An 11888-nucleotide genomic window follows, 5' to 3' on the forward strand; every position below is an offset into this window, starting at 1 on the left:
TTTCAGATAGATATAGTTTTTTTTTTTTTTTTTTTTTTTTTTTTTTACAAAAGTGTGTGCGTTATCATAATAGGAAGTTAGTAAATGCATCAGCACCATGATTTGAGACTGTACACAGACCATAGGATGAAAATGTATTTTCATGGGGCCAACTGTTGCTGGGTTCAAAATGTGACTTGAGGTTCATCACAAATTGTAAATTAACAGATTTGAATTTTTAATATCAACAATGTAGTATGCAGTTTAGGGCTGGCCAATATATATAATGCGCATCTCGTAAGCCAGTTCTTTGATTAGCGGTAAACCTCCAGACCCGTACGTAGATCATTGACAAGTAATCACTGGAGTAGCTTGTCAGTGATCTACGGTTCTGTGTAGGATAGGTGATGGACACATATTGCTAATCAAAGAAATGGCTTTACTGACGTGATGTTCATGTATCAATCGATATATATCACCCCGGCACTAATGCAGTTAGAGATGCTAATCAGAGTGCCAAAATATTGAAATGTACCTTGAATTCTGCACCACTCCAAATATTGTAATTATTGGAAATAAACCAGTACTTTCAATACACAATACATAAACTAACTATTCAGTGTTAAATGACTGATTTGATTCTTCTGATATCTCACTAACACTCTCTGGAACAGTGCACAAAAATCATATTAATAAATATATCTAACAGAGTTTAAGCATTTCAGTCCCCTTGTATCCTATTTATTTCTTTGTCACTAAGCTTTAATGCCTCCCAAGCCTAGTGTTAGTGTGTGACCTTCGCTTGAGTCTCACTAATTTAATACTTGTATAAGCTCTCTTAAGTAGATTGTGTTGTTCTTTTAATTTAGCACAACTGTACAAAGTCATGTGACCATGGCACTCCCCGCCCAACATTAATGTTCTTCACACATAATGGATCCAGCCCTCTGCATATTGAACAGAAATACAGTACAATTAAAAAGTGTTTCAAGAGACATGCACTTTTTATGTTCAAATCAAAATATAGTGTAAGGAATACACAGAAAGAGAAGGCAAGTTTAAAGGCAAACTTTAAGGCCGCATTTACCTTGTTTGAGGCACTTCAGAGATGCAGATATACTCAAAATGAATATCTCCTTGTCTGTAGAATAGTCCTCCTGTGTTTTTCAGCTGCACTGAGTCAATTTTACACAGTTGCTCTGGGTGTGCAGCCACTTTTTTGTGCACCACTTCATCTGTATTTCTGAAGCACATAAGTACAAAAGTACTTAGTACACGCATATGATTTAAACAGTTAAAGGAGTAAACCTGGAATAAAAGAACACAGGCTATGGCTTGTTGGAAATATAATACATACAGTTTGAGTTTCAGCTCAGTGCCAGGGTGTCCAACAGAGATCAGAGTAAGCTGAACATCAGCAGTCTTGTCTAAAGGGGAAACCTTTAATTCCACTAGGATGTGATGAGCTGAAAATGAGTAGGAGGGAATGAGTGGGATTATTTAGATGTATTTTAAATAACATTTATAAACTCTTTAATAGAATAATACACTAACATTTTATTGAAGGAGTGAGTATTCTGTTCAAAAGTATGCAACTATTATGTTCAAGGTTGTTACTTCAACAATAATCGTCCATGTGGCTTGTTTAAGATTAGACCAAACTTATGTCTGTGCTCCCAAGCTTCAATGAAAGATTATGACAGGAACATTTTTTTTCCCACTTTGTCCACTTTTTTTAAATTGATACACAAGGGTCAATATTTTTTGTCAAGCTTGTCATACTTTCTTTCAGGGTTATTTAATGCATAAAATGTTCAAAACAATAGTTAAATAATTAATACCAGTTTTGGAGAGTTACTATTAAATCGATGTATTACAATATTGAGTTACTCTCTAAAAATCTTTTTAAATCTGTCTTGCTTGTTTGTTTTTGCCATAAAAAAAGTTCTACTATAAAAGTAAAAGCACTTTTACACCAAAAAAAGAAAGAAAAAAGCTGAAAAGGTTCAGCTATAACAAAAATGAAATACAAATGTGTAATATTTCTTTGTATGGTTAAAATGGATCATCAAAGGCCAGTAGCAAAGACATAAATGGTATTTGTCTATATTTAGCATTTAATTATTGCAGGTTCATGTAATATTCTGAGTTTGCACTTGACTTATTTTGGAGGAAAACAGTTGTGCAGGTGAGATGCATGTTCACATTTAGTCTAACTGTAACATGTACACAGCACAAGTCTCTGCACTTACTCCCGATTTCTCTCAACATGCCAACACAAGAGCTGTCAGTTGCAAAGTTACAGTCAGTTGCAAAGTAAGGTAACACATTACTTTACTAGCTACTTTAAAAATAGTCCGATTACATAACTTGCATTACTTATAATGCGTTACCACCAGCACTGGTTAATGCATTATCTGTGAGAGTGGACTTTTGATAAATGACAATATGCACAAAATCATACACACCACAATAAGGAGCCGTAGCAGTAGTAAGGAGATACACCTTCTCTTGATTTGGCAGGGAATTAGCTGTTATTCCACTGTTTTTTAACAAGCCTGAAATACATAAATATAAAAAACATACAGTAAAGGAGCACACCTGGACAAGGCTTGCACCATACATTACATGAAACAAACCTAATTAAGTAACAATAGGTTAATTTTAAGTGATACATTGTCTAGGAGCAAGACAAACATTTATACAAAAGAAATGCCTCATTAAGCACCTAAATTAAATAGAATAGGGCTGTCCAAACTCGGTCCTGGAGGGCCGGTGATCAGCAGAGTGTAGCCCCAACTTACCTCAACACACCAGCATTGAAGTTTCTAACGTGCTTCTCAAGAGCTTGATTAGCTGCTTCAGGTGTGTTCATTAGGTTTGGAGCTAAACTCTGCAGGACACTGACCCTCCAGGACCAAGTTTGGACAGACCAGAACTAGAACTTCAAGGTATCATAATCATCCAAGATTACATTAGCATGCAAAACCCCTCAGATTTATTATTTAGTCCTTGAGATTGAGGTGGACTTTAACAGTTATCCATCCTTCTTTATGAAAAACATCTAATTATACACTTAAAAATCGATTAAAAATGTCCTGGTATATCAATACATTTCAGAAACGAGAAATAGATTTTACTTTTAAATACTTGGGTAAATATGAAAACAATTTAAAAAAAAAAACATGTTCCTTTAAAATGTTCTGCTTACTCATCATTACCTATTTGTGGGCATGTGCCATTGAAGGGGCCCTTGCAGGTGACGCATTTTCCTGCCAGGAATTCCTCATAACTGGAGCAGGGGAAACCAATAAGCCAACACGAGCTGTTCAGGGCGCTCATGTAGACATGTAGTGCCCTCATGTGGTCACAAATCACATAACCATACACTGGAAAGTAGATAAAAACTGACAGATTCTCATCATCAAGCGATGGTACACTTCATTTAGCTTAATGTTTCAGTTAGTTTGTTAAGCTTTTGTTGTCCACTTACTTGAAGCAAACTTTGTGCGTGCACAACCGGCTTGGTCCATTCCACCATTTAAAAAGAAGTCCACATGCCCGACGGGAATGGATATACCAAAGTCTGGTAAGTGCACAGATACTCAGGTCAAAAAATTACCCGTACTACTGTACTAACAATCACCATTACAACAATTATATAACAGTTAGATAATAAAGCTGTCAAAAACATGTCCAGTTCAGTATTATACTGTGTTCTTGAATAAATAAAAAGTCATTCATTTAAAACAAAAGACTGATTCACTCACAGTCAGAGTCAGTGTGTATGGCCTCAACGAACAAAGCATCAGACGAATCCAGACGGTCAAACGGGTCAGCACTCTTGAACATTGGGCCTGCAGGGTCCAGACCTGAGGGAACAAAACTCAGATATGTACTGCATTATACTAAATTACATAATACTACGTGCACTTTTAAGGTTTCACATAAATGTAAAAAAAACAAAAACATTTTAAATGGTGTTGAGGGAAACAGGAGGTTTTCCAGATTTTGTAAGTTTGCCTTGTTTAGTTGAGCGATACCTGATTTATCAAGAAGAAGAGACCACACAGAATATTGTATTCTTTTATTTGATAAGTATTTATAAGATATACAGTACACATAATATTGTATTCACTTTATTGAATAGTAGAAAGAAAGACCATATTTAAAAGTAGTTTATTGAGAAAAGACATTAGACATAACATATGTAGGGTTTAGTTAAAGTATAGCCAGAGATAAAATATGTATTAGTAAGAACACTGAAGAATAGGAATGTTACCGTTGAGTGCTGAGTTCTTGACGTGGAGAAGAGGACATCTTAGAAAGATCTTTTTATAGCGAGCTTCTTGAGAGGGAGGTCTGTTTGGGAGGCTGTATGGAACTTTCCCAAAAAGTGTCGACTTGTACCTGTAGCCTATAAAGGAGGGCTGCACTTAGAAGTGAGCCAGAAGTTGAAGCTGCACCTCGGCGACACGCTTCTCCGATGCCAGACAGCCTCGCCACGACGCCTCCGAACGGCCGAGCTCGCAGATTACACAACTTTGTTTTTATATCTATTTTATATTAGTATTTTATTTGTGATGTATTTAACCTATATGTAATAAAACTATATCTTATTATAACCAATGCGCCCGTCTGCCAAAAGACTCAGATTTTTAGACCTGAGCGGAACGGACCACGGAGAAGTCTTCTGTGACCTGTCTTGTGAGTATGATTAAATACGTATGAGAGATAGGACAGACTCAACCTACTTTACCTAACCTAAACAAAATAAGGTAGGAGGTGCAGGAGATTTGAGCACCATAAAACAATGGTTAAACAATATCTTGCTTTGCACCAAGGCTGTGCGGCATGACAATTTCTCATTGTTAGTTTGAAGTGCTTTTGCAGCCTCTGCTTTTGTCAGAAAGCCTCATTCAGTGTGGTACAGTGTTAGTCTTTGTTCCACTCATAAGTGTAACATCTTCAAAGGTTTCACTGGGACAACATTTTACTAAATATATTATTTATTTTTTTATTTGATAATTTTAGTATAATTTAATTTTTTTTTTTTAATTTTTGATAAGTTGCGTATGTCCGCTTTTGCTTCAATAACAGCTTTTGAAAGTTTTCATACAAATATTTTCAGTAATGTTTCTTACTTTTGGATCCCACTGTATATTTATGTTTCTTTTCAGAATTTTATGAAAAAATATTACCTGTAATTCGACCCAGTTTGCCTTCAAACAGGGTCCCTACGAATCCAGACACGTGTGCTCCAAGACTCACACCAATGAAATGAAAAGATTCCAGCTTACTTCCATATTTCTACAATGGACACAAAAACAACAACAACAACAAAAATGCACTTATGTCATTCTTCACTGTGTAAAAGCAAAATCCTTTGCATTTACTCTGATTGTCTGTGTAATGATAACTTTTATTATATTTTTTTTACTTCTAACAAATAGACACTGCTAACAGAAGAAAGCCTTTAGTATTTATTGGTCAAATGGTCTATTAAGACAAAGGATTCTATACTAATTGGACATGACCAAAACACAGAGACTTTTACCGTAAGCTGATTGATAAGCACTGATATCTGCACTGCCACCTCTTTGTAGTTCTCTACCACCAGGTTATAAGCAAACGAGGCTCCATAGACCCAGTCCACCACCAGAACATTCACATCCTCTTCCCGCAGTAGAGCCTGAGCTAAGCCACTCACCCAGGAAGGCTTACTGCCCAGCGCCCTGAAACACAGTATATCAAAGAGCTATCTGTGTAAAAGGTTGTTCACATGCTTTCCTATTATAAACCGCTGATGATGAAATGCTTCACCTGTATCCATGAACAATGACTTTAGTGGGGAGTGATGAATTGAAGTAAGCGGTGTGTTTCTGGGTATGGTTGAGGCAGTCCTGTGTGAAGAGGCTGGCGCAGTCTACATTCTTTCGTGTAAGAAGAAGGTACTGTACCTGGAGTTTGGAGCCCTGTCTGTATTCTAGCCAAGCTGTGTTGTTGAAGTCTGCACACTTTTGGGATGCTTCCTCATTACCTGTAAAGTTTTACACAGGTGGATTTCATGAGTATGCCAAACATAAGTCAAAACAGTTGAGATTTTAATCTTTAATCGATGGTTTTAACAGATTCACCACACACTGCTCTCTCCAGGTGTGTTAAGTCTTACTTTAAAGAACTGGATTTGTAAACCAAAATACATTTAATAAAGATGGTCTTGGTATTTTCAAAAGTTTAAAAAGCATAAATTGCAGCCACCAAATATACAAGCACTGATCTGAGCAATTCAACAAGCTATGTTAAATACAGTTTTGATTTTGTACCTTTATTTTGTCATTCCCAGTGGTGCCCAGTCCTGTTCCTGGAGACGATTATGATCCTCATTGGGATCTTCAGGAGCACTTGATAATTACAGGCAGATGTGCTGAAGCAGGGTTGAAACTGAACTCAGATCTCCAGGAACAGGGTTGGGCACCACTTGTTTAATTTAAAATTATTGAGCTTTCAATAAATCAACAGATTTGTAAATAGGGATGCAGCGATTGTTCGGGGCAAAAATAGCAAATAACCGAAAAGACTGAACAAACCAAACGTGATCAAATTTACACTATTTCATCGGGCACACGCACCTGGCCCGAAGTTAACTTCTGGTCTGTGTTTATCGGTTTGGTTAGTACCACAATGCTACAATGAGCTAATGATAAGTAAAGACGTTGGTCTCAGGTTATTGTGCTGTGGGATGTGTTTCCCATATATTGGCAAAAATGCGAACACCAGTGTTCGGACTTCGGTGCAGTGTTTAATTTTAATACATTTGTAAACATTAAAATCCCTACAATCATTGTACATATGCTTATATTAACAAATGTTTGTCAGCGAATCACTAAAGACCAACAAATCGTCAAAGACTATTTAAATTCAGGTGCAGTGTATTGTTCCAATATGACTGGCACAATGAATTTATTTATTCTATGTGATATACTGAACTAAACTGAACTTACCCACAGCAGAGGTGATGCACACTGACAAATAAACAAAAGCCTTGATCCATTTCCAAGCTTTGGCTTTGTTGATCAACATGATGAAATCAGCTGAGTGAGATGTTTCTGCTGGTTGAATTCTTCAGTGAGTGCAAATTCATTCTGCAACTTTTCAAAACATTTTGCTCCTGTTCTTCAGCTATAGTTACCCTAAGAAGTCTGGAATCCACTTAATATCCAGCCACAATCTGTTACACAATGCCTGGTTCCAAGAAAAATGCTTCAATATCCGATTAGGTGATATGAATTGTTATTCCTTTCATTCCTGGTGTGTTGTTATAAACCATGTCAGCATGAGAGGTATTAATTCCCAGTTTCCATCCTGTGATAGCAGTAGCTAGTGGATAATTCTTCTGGGTTTTGACTACAATGAAAAACAAATGATCTTTCCACTGGTCTGCAGCTGGCAGTAAACCTATGACCTCACAGATGAAAGGTTTGATTGTTTGTCCAGAGGCTGGACTCTGGCCTATTTGCCACAGTGTTGAGCCAAAACTCTCAGAAGAGTTTTAGCTGGGTTGAAGTGAAATTAACACAATCAGTTGGCCCCACTTGAAAGACACTATTATCATCAGCAGTTTGTTTGTTCAGACTCCCCCATAGGGCTATCCTTTGCAAAAGTGCCGTTTTATTTTGTAAATTGTAGCAGGAAAATCTGAGCATCATACAGTGATATTGATGTTGTTATGTGAAGCTTATATGTGCAGGACAGAAAACTCTCTTTTGTTGTTGTTGGTTTGTTGAGATTTTTATGATTTATCATTTTCATTCATGGTTTTAATGTCAAGCCATTTTCGCGTGCATTCATTTCTTTGCCGCTTTAACATGTACAATACTTAAAGTAGTCCGCCACGATATTATACAACACATAAAAAATACATAATTCATAAAAAAAATATATAAGCAGGTATTAATTGTACCGTTAAACTGGATTCTCATTTGCATTCAGGCTCATTCACACCGAGCACGATAAGATAACGCTAGACATATTTAAGACAAAAACTCAGCACGATTACAAATTAATACAATGGTTAGCTTATTAAAGCATTAGTTGGCCTAAAAAATATTACAAATATTTTGTAAATAGGCCTACATATAAATGCCTCTAGAGATGAGCTTCTGTGTTTTCTCTACACTGTAAAGATGAATTTTGTTGATAATTTGTTTGGTAACAGACCAAATGTCTTATTATTCTAATTGACTGATTAAATGCGAGAATGTCACTCGAAAGATGGTGTACTTATTGGAAAAGATTAATTTCTGTCACTGCTGTGAACTGAACAGCACACAGAATTGGAAAGACTCTTTTTTTGTCGTTTTTGTCTTGTACCATGTGCTCTGTGTGCCCTGCCTTCCGTTCCTGTTAATTGTGTCAGTGTCTTCACCTGTTTCTTGTTAATTTCTCTTCAATCTAGTGATGTCACTGGGGCTGGTAAAGACGTCTGTGCATTGTCCATTGTTTCAGTTTGTGTTAAAAAAATTTTTTGACCCTGGGAGATCTACTTTATTTTGTACAGAGAGTTTGATGAACAAATTCAATCTTACAGGAAAGAAAGTGAGTATTTTGCTCAGGACTATGAGTCAGGATAAATCTGTCGCTAGCTATGTTTTGTAAGACTTGGAAGTTTCTGGGCTGAAGCAAGAGTATTACTGTGCCTTGCCAGAGGTATATAACGAAGTGATCATGCCAGTAACTACAGCAGACATTGGTTCTCAGAAAGATCTAGAATGCTGGCCAAATTTAAGTCACATATGTTTGTTGACAATTAATGCTGACATTAATTGGAGCTAATGTTCCTGAAGCATTGGAGCCTTGGTAGGTTGTACGTAGCTGAGACAATGGTCCATATGCCATACGAACAATGTTAGGGTGGACAGTTAATGGACCACTCAAAGGAGTGAATATGGATGTAGACAGTAATGATAATGTTGACACACTTCCTGTGACTGTGAATAGGATTGCTGTAATGAAGTTGGAGGAATTATGGAATGTCTGCAGTAGCCATTAATTGCCATCAGCCAACCTGATTTACCTCCTCTTTCTTAAAAAAAAGTTCCCTCTATGAATTTGAACATTGATAACTCTGTTGAAAGTGGTGAAAAACCTACCAAGCTCGGGTAAATCATACAGCTCGAAGCCCCCTGTCTGCTGACACTTGAATCAAGTCTCTAGCCCATGGGGGAGGGCCGAGATACGTTGCCTCAAAGGCGGCAGGAATACTTACCCTCCCTCAGTAAACTTTGAAAGGGAATAACTCTTTTGAACTCTGTTTGAGGCGATTTATCTCGGGCCCCCCCGTGAGCTAGAGACTTGATTCACCTACCAAACTTGGGACAACCACACAGCTTGGAGCCCCCGCTGACATCCCCGCTGTCATCCGCTGACACTTGAAACAAGTATGCTGGCAAGCTGACAAATCTGTTGTCAATTTTATTTTGGATATCACAAATAAAGTTACAATAACATTTATTGAAACTTTTCACAGCATTTATCAAATATTCATGAAACCTTACACATTTCCTCAAAATGACTTGTTGTCAGTAAATGAATAAAAAGTAAAAAAAAGATAACTAAATGACAACAGACAAGTCGAGTAAAATACAGACAAGTAGGCTTTTGAATTACCACAACATATTGTTTAATTGAAATTAAGTATTATGACTTATTACTGCTTCCTTTTATGGATAGTCATTTCTATTTGTGATATGCATAAACAATATTCAGCAATTTTTTTTTTTTTTACCATAAAACAAGCATTATTCACTAAACATTGGACATTAGCCATTGTTTTCCACTACCATGGATCTAATTACTAAGTTTATGTTTAACTTGACTATAAAACATCAAACAGAACATGACTGCTTACAAATACAGGTAGCACAATATTATTAAACATACTGTTAATTTATTTCAAGTTAATCCGCTGCCTCTCTGTGGGTAAGACAGATGCTAACCAGTCGCTAGTGCACCTACGTGCCTCTTCCCAGTCATAGCGAGGGCTATATCCAAAATCCCTGTGTGCCTTTTGGTATGAGAAACTAAAGGATGTGTTTAGCATGGTCAGTAGCTGTCTGTTTAGGGGAGGGGTGAACCTCAGGATAGGTCGGAGCACAATGTGCAGTAATTCCATGAGGAACGACAGTAGATATAGAAGTGGGAAGGGCAGAATGGGCCTCTCTTGTATCCTAAAGCCTAATGGTGAAAGAATAGCATAATTAAAGTCTGAGTAGCTAACAGGCGGTGTGTCGTCTGAGATATAATAGAAGTTTCCACCCATCACAGCCCTTTTCTGAGAATCTTTGAGAGCTCGACCTGCTTGTATGTGTGCCAGTGCTACGTTTCCCACATATACAGGATTCACTTTGGCCTCACGGCGTGATGTTCTCACCAGCACATTTCCATTGCGGATTCCATCCCGCATGTGGCCTAAAGTAAATCGACAGCCTGGTCCATAGATGTACATGGGCCTCAGTGCACAGGTTGCCAGCTGACCTCCATTACAGAGCAGCTCTCCATTGGCCTGAAGGCAAATCTGCTCAGCCTCATGCTTGGTTTTGCTGTAGCTAAACTTAAGACAGGAGGAGTAAGGAGTGTCCTCATTGCCGTTAATGACTGGATCACCACGGGGATTGGGACCAGCCACTTCAATGCTGCTAGTGTAAATGAAGGAGGACACGTTTTCTTGGATGCAGGTCTCGAGCAGCAGCTGTGTTCCTGAAATGGAAATAAAGGTTTTTGAAGACTATGTTGTATAGTGTTGGCATATTTTGATCAGTCATAGTTAATTGTTTATGGTTTTATTTTGATTTACTAATGTAAGTATCATTTAAATCAGTAGTTCTCAACCTATCAGACTCCCAAAGTGTTTGTTAATTAAAATGGCAGGGTTCTGTAAGTTTACTTCGTTTCATTATTTTTTAACTATTAAGTAATATGTGACCAAACTATATTCATCTAAGAAATTTTAATCAGTCTTTTCCCTCTTAGCTCAGATCATACCAGCACAGAACTCTCACCTTTAACATTAACTCCATATAATTCACTGTATTCAATTAATCCAATGACATCGATGAGAGATGCTGTGTGGAAAACAAGTGCTGCTCCTTTACAGGCTCTTCTCAGTAGTTCACGGTCCCTGATATCTCCCTCAAAAACACTCACTTTAGTCTCTCCCTTGCAACCTCAGGACACAAAGAGAGAAACACATTGGAAACAGTCTCAATTTGTTGCTTGCAAAGACATCAGAAAAAAGACAGATATCATAATGACATCTGACTAGTTTCCAGGATCTCTAAATTTAATATTCACAAGCAAAGGCTGATTACAAGTGCAGGAAGATGAATATTTGTTAATATAGAGACATCACAATACTGAAGAAAAGATGACCAACAGAATCCCACGTATTGCAGAAACACAAGTTGAGAAACGCTTTAAGGGAAGTATCACTTACCATCAAGAGACTGTATTAGCTCAGACTGGATGTTTTTATCCAGCAATCTAATCTCAGCAAGCTTCTCCTCTTCCAGCAACAGCCTGACCAGCTTTTCTCCCAAAAACCCACAGGCTCCCGCAATAACGCATACATCTCCTGATAGAGTCATGCCGCCAGCACCACTTCACTCCTGGGGAACACTTCAATGAAACCGTTTCAGAGGGCAGAGTCTGGAAACGGTGATGTGATGAGCCTTTAGAGATGGTGAAGGGGACTGGGAGGGTGGTGCATTTTTAAGCCGTATTGCCAAGGACAGCCTCAATGCCATGGGTTGGGGAAACAGTGAAAAAGAGTGTCAAGGTATTAGTCAGCAGTCTGTTTATTTTTAGGATTCCTGTTGTTACAAAAAGAAGCCACTATGACAACCAGATAG

The 11888-nt window shown here is 37.6% G+C and overlaps 2 protein-coding genes across 3 annotated transcripts; both read right to left on the minus strand.

Annotated features, from left to right (window-relative positions):
* Positions 1–13: 13 nt before the first annotated feature.
* pla1a (phospholipase A1 member A) lies at positions 14–7417 on the minus strand. Of its 2 annotated transcripts, XM_043249033.1 has the most exons (12): positions 7172–7417; positions 6984–7088; positions 5803–6019; positions 5537–5714; positions 5181–5289; positions 3750–3851; positions 3473–3565; positions 3201–3386; positions 2448–2537; positions 1337–1445; positions 1067–1222; positions 14–926 (listed from the first exon to the last, which is right to left on the minus strand). In XM_043249033.1, exons 2-12 carry the CDS (start codon positions 7060–7062, stop codon positions 845–847), a joined length of 1401 nt encoding a protein of 466 aa, XP_043104968.1. In that variant the 5' UTR covers positions 7063–7088; positions 7172–7417; the 3' UTR covers positions 14–844. The 2 variants fall into 2 exon arrangements, with proteins under 2 accessions (XP_043104968.1, XP_043104969.1); XM_043249034.1 differs by having other exon boundaries at positions 3201–3368; positions 6984–7417.
* A 2021-nt stretch (positions 7418–9438) lies between these two features.
* hsd3b1 (hydroxy-delta-5-steroid dehydrogenase, 3 beta- and steroid delta-isomerase 1) lies at positions 9439–11624 on the minus strand. The gene is made up of 3 exons (XM_043249048.1): positions 11474–11624; positions 11040–11204; positions 9439–10737 (listed from the first exon to the last, which is right to left on the minus strand). The coding sequence occupies exons 1-3, from the start codon at positions 11622–11624 to the stop codon at positions 9929–9931; spliced, it is 1125 nt and encodes a 374-aa protein (XP_043104983.1). The 3' UTR covers positions 9439–9928.
* Between the last annotated feature and the right edge of the window lie 264 nt (positions 11625–11888).

Source organism: Puntigrus tetrazona, chromosome 9 (genome assembly GCF_018831695.1).
Source record: "Puntigrus tetrazona isolate hp1 chromosome 9, ASM1883169v1, whole genome shotgun sequence".
NCBI classification, from domain to species: Eukaryota; Metazoa; Chordata; class Actinopteri; order Cypriniformes; family Cyprinidae; genus Puntigrus; species Puntigrus tetrazona.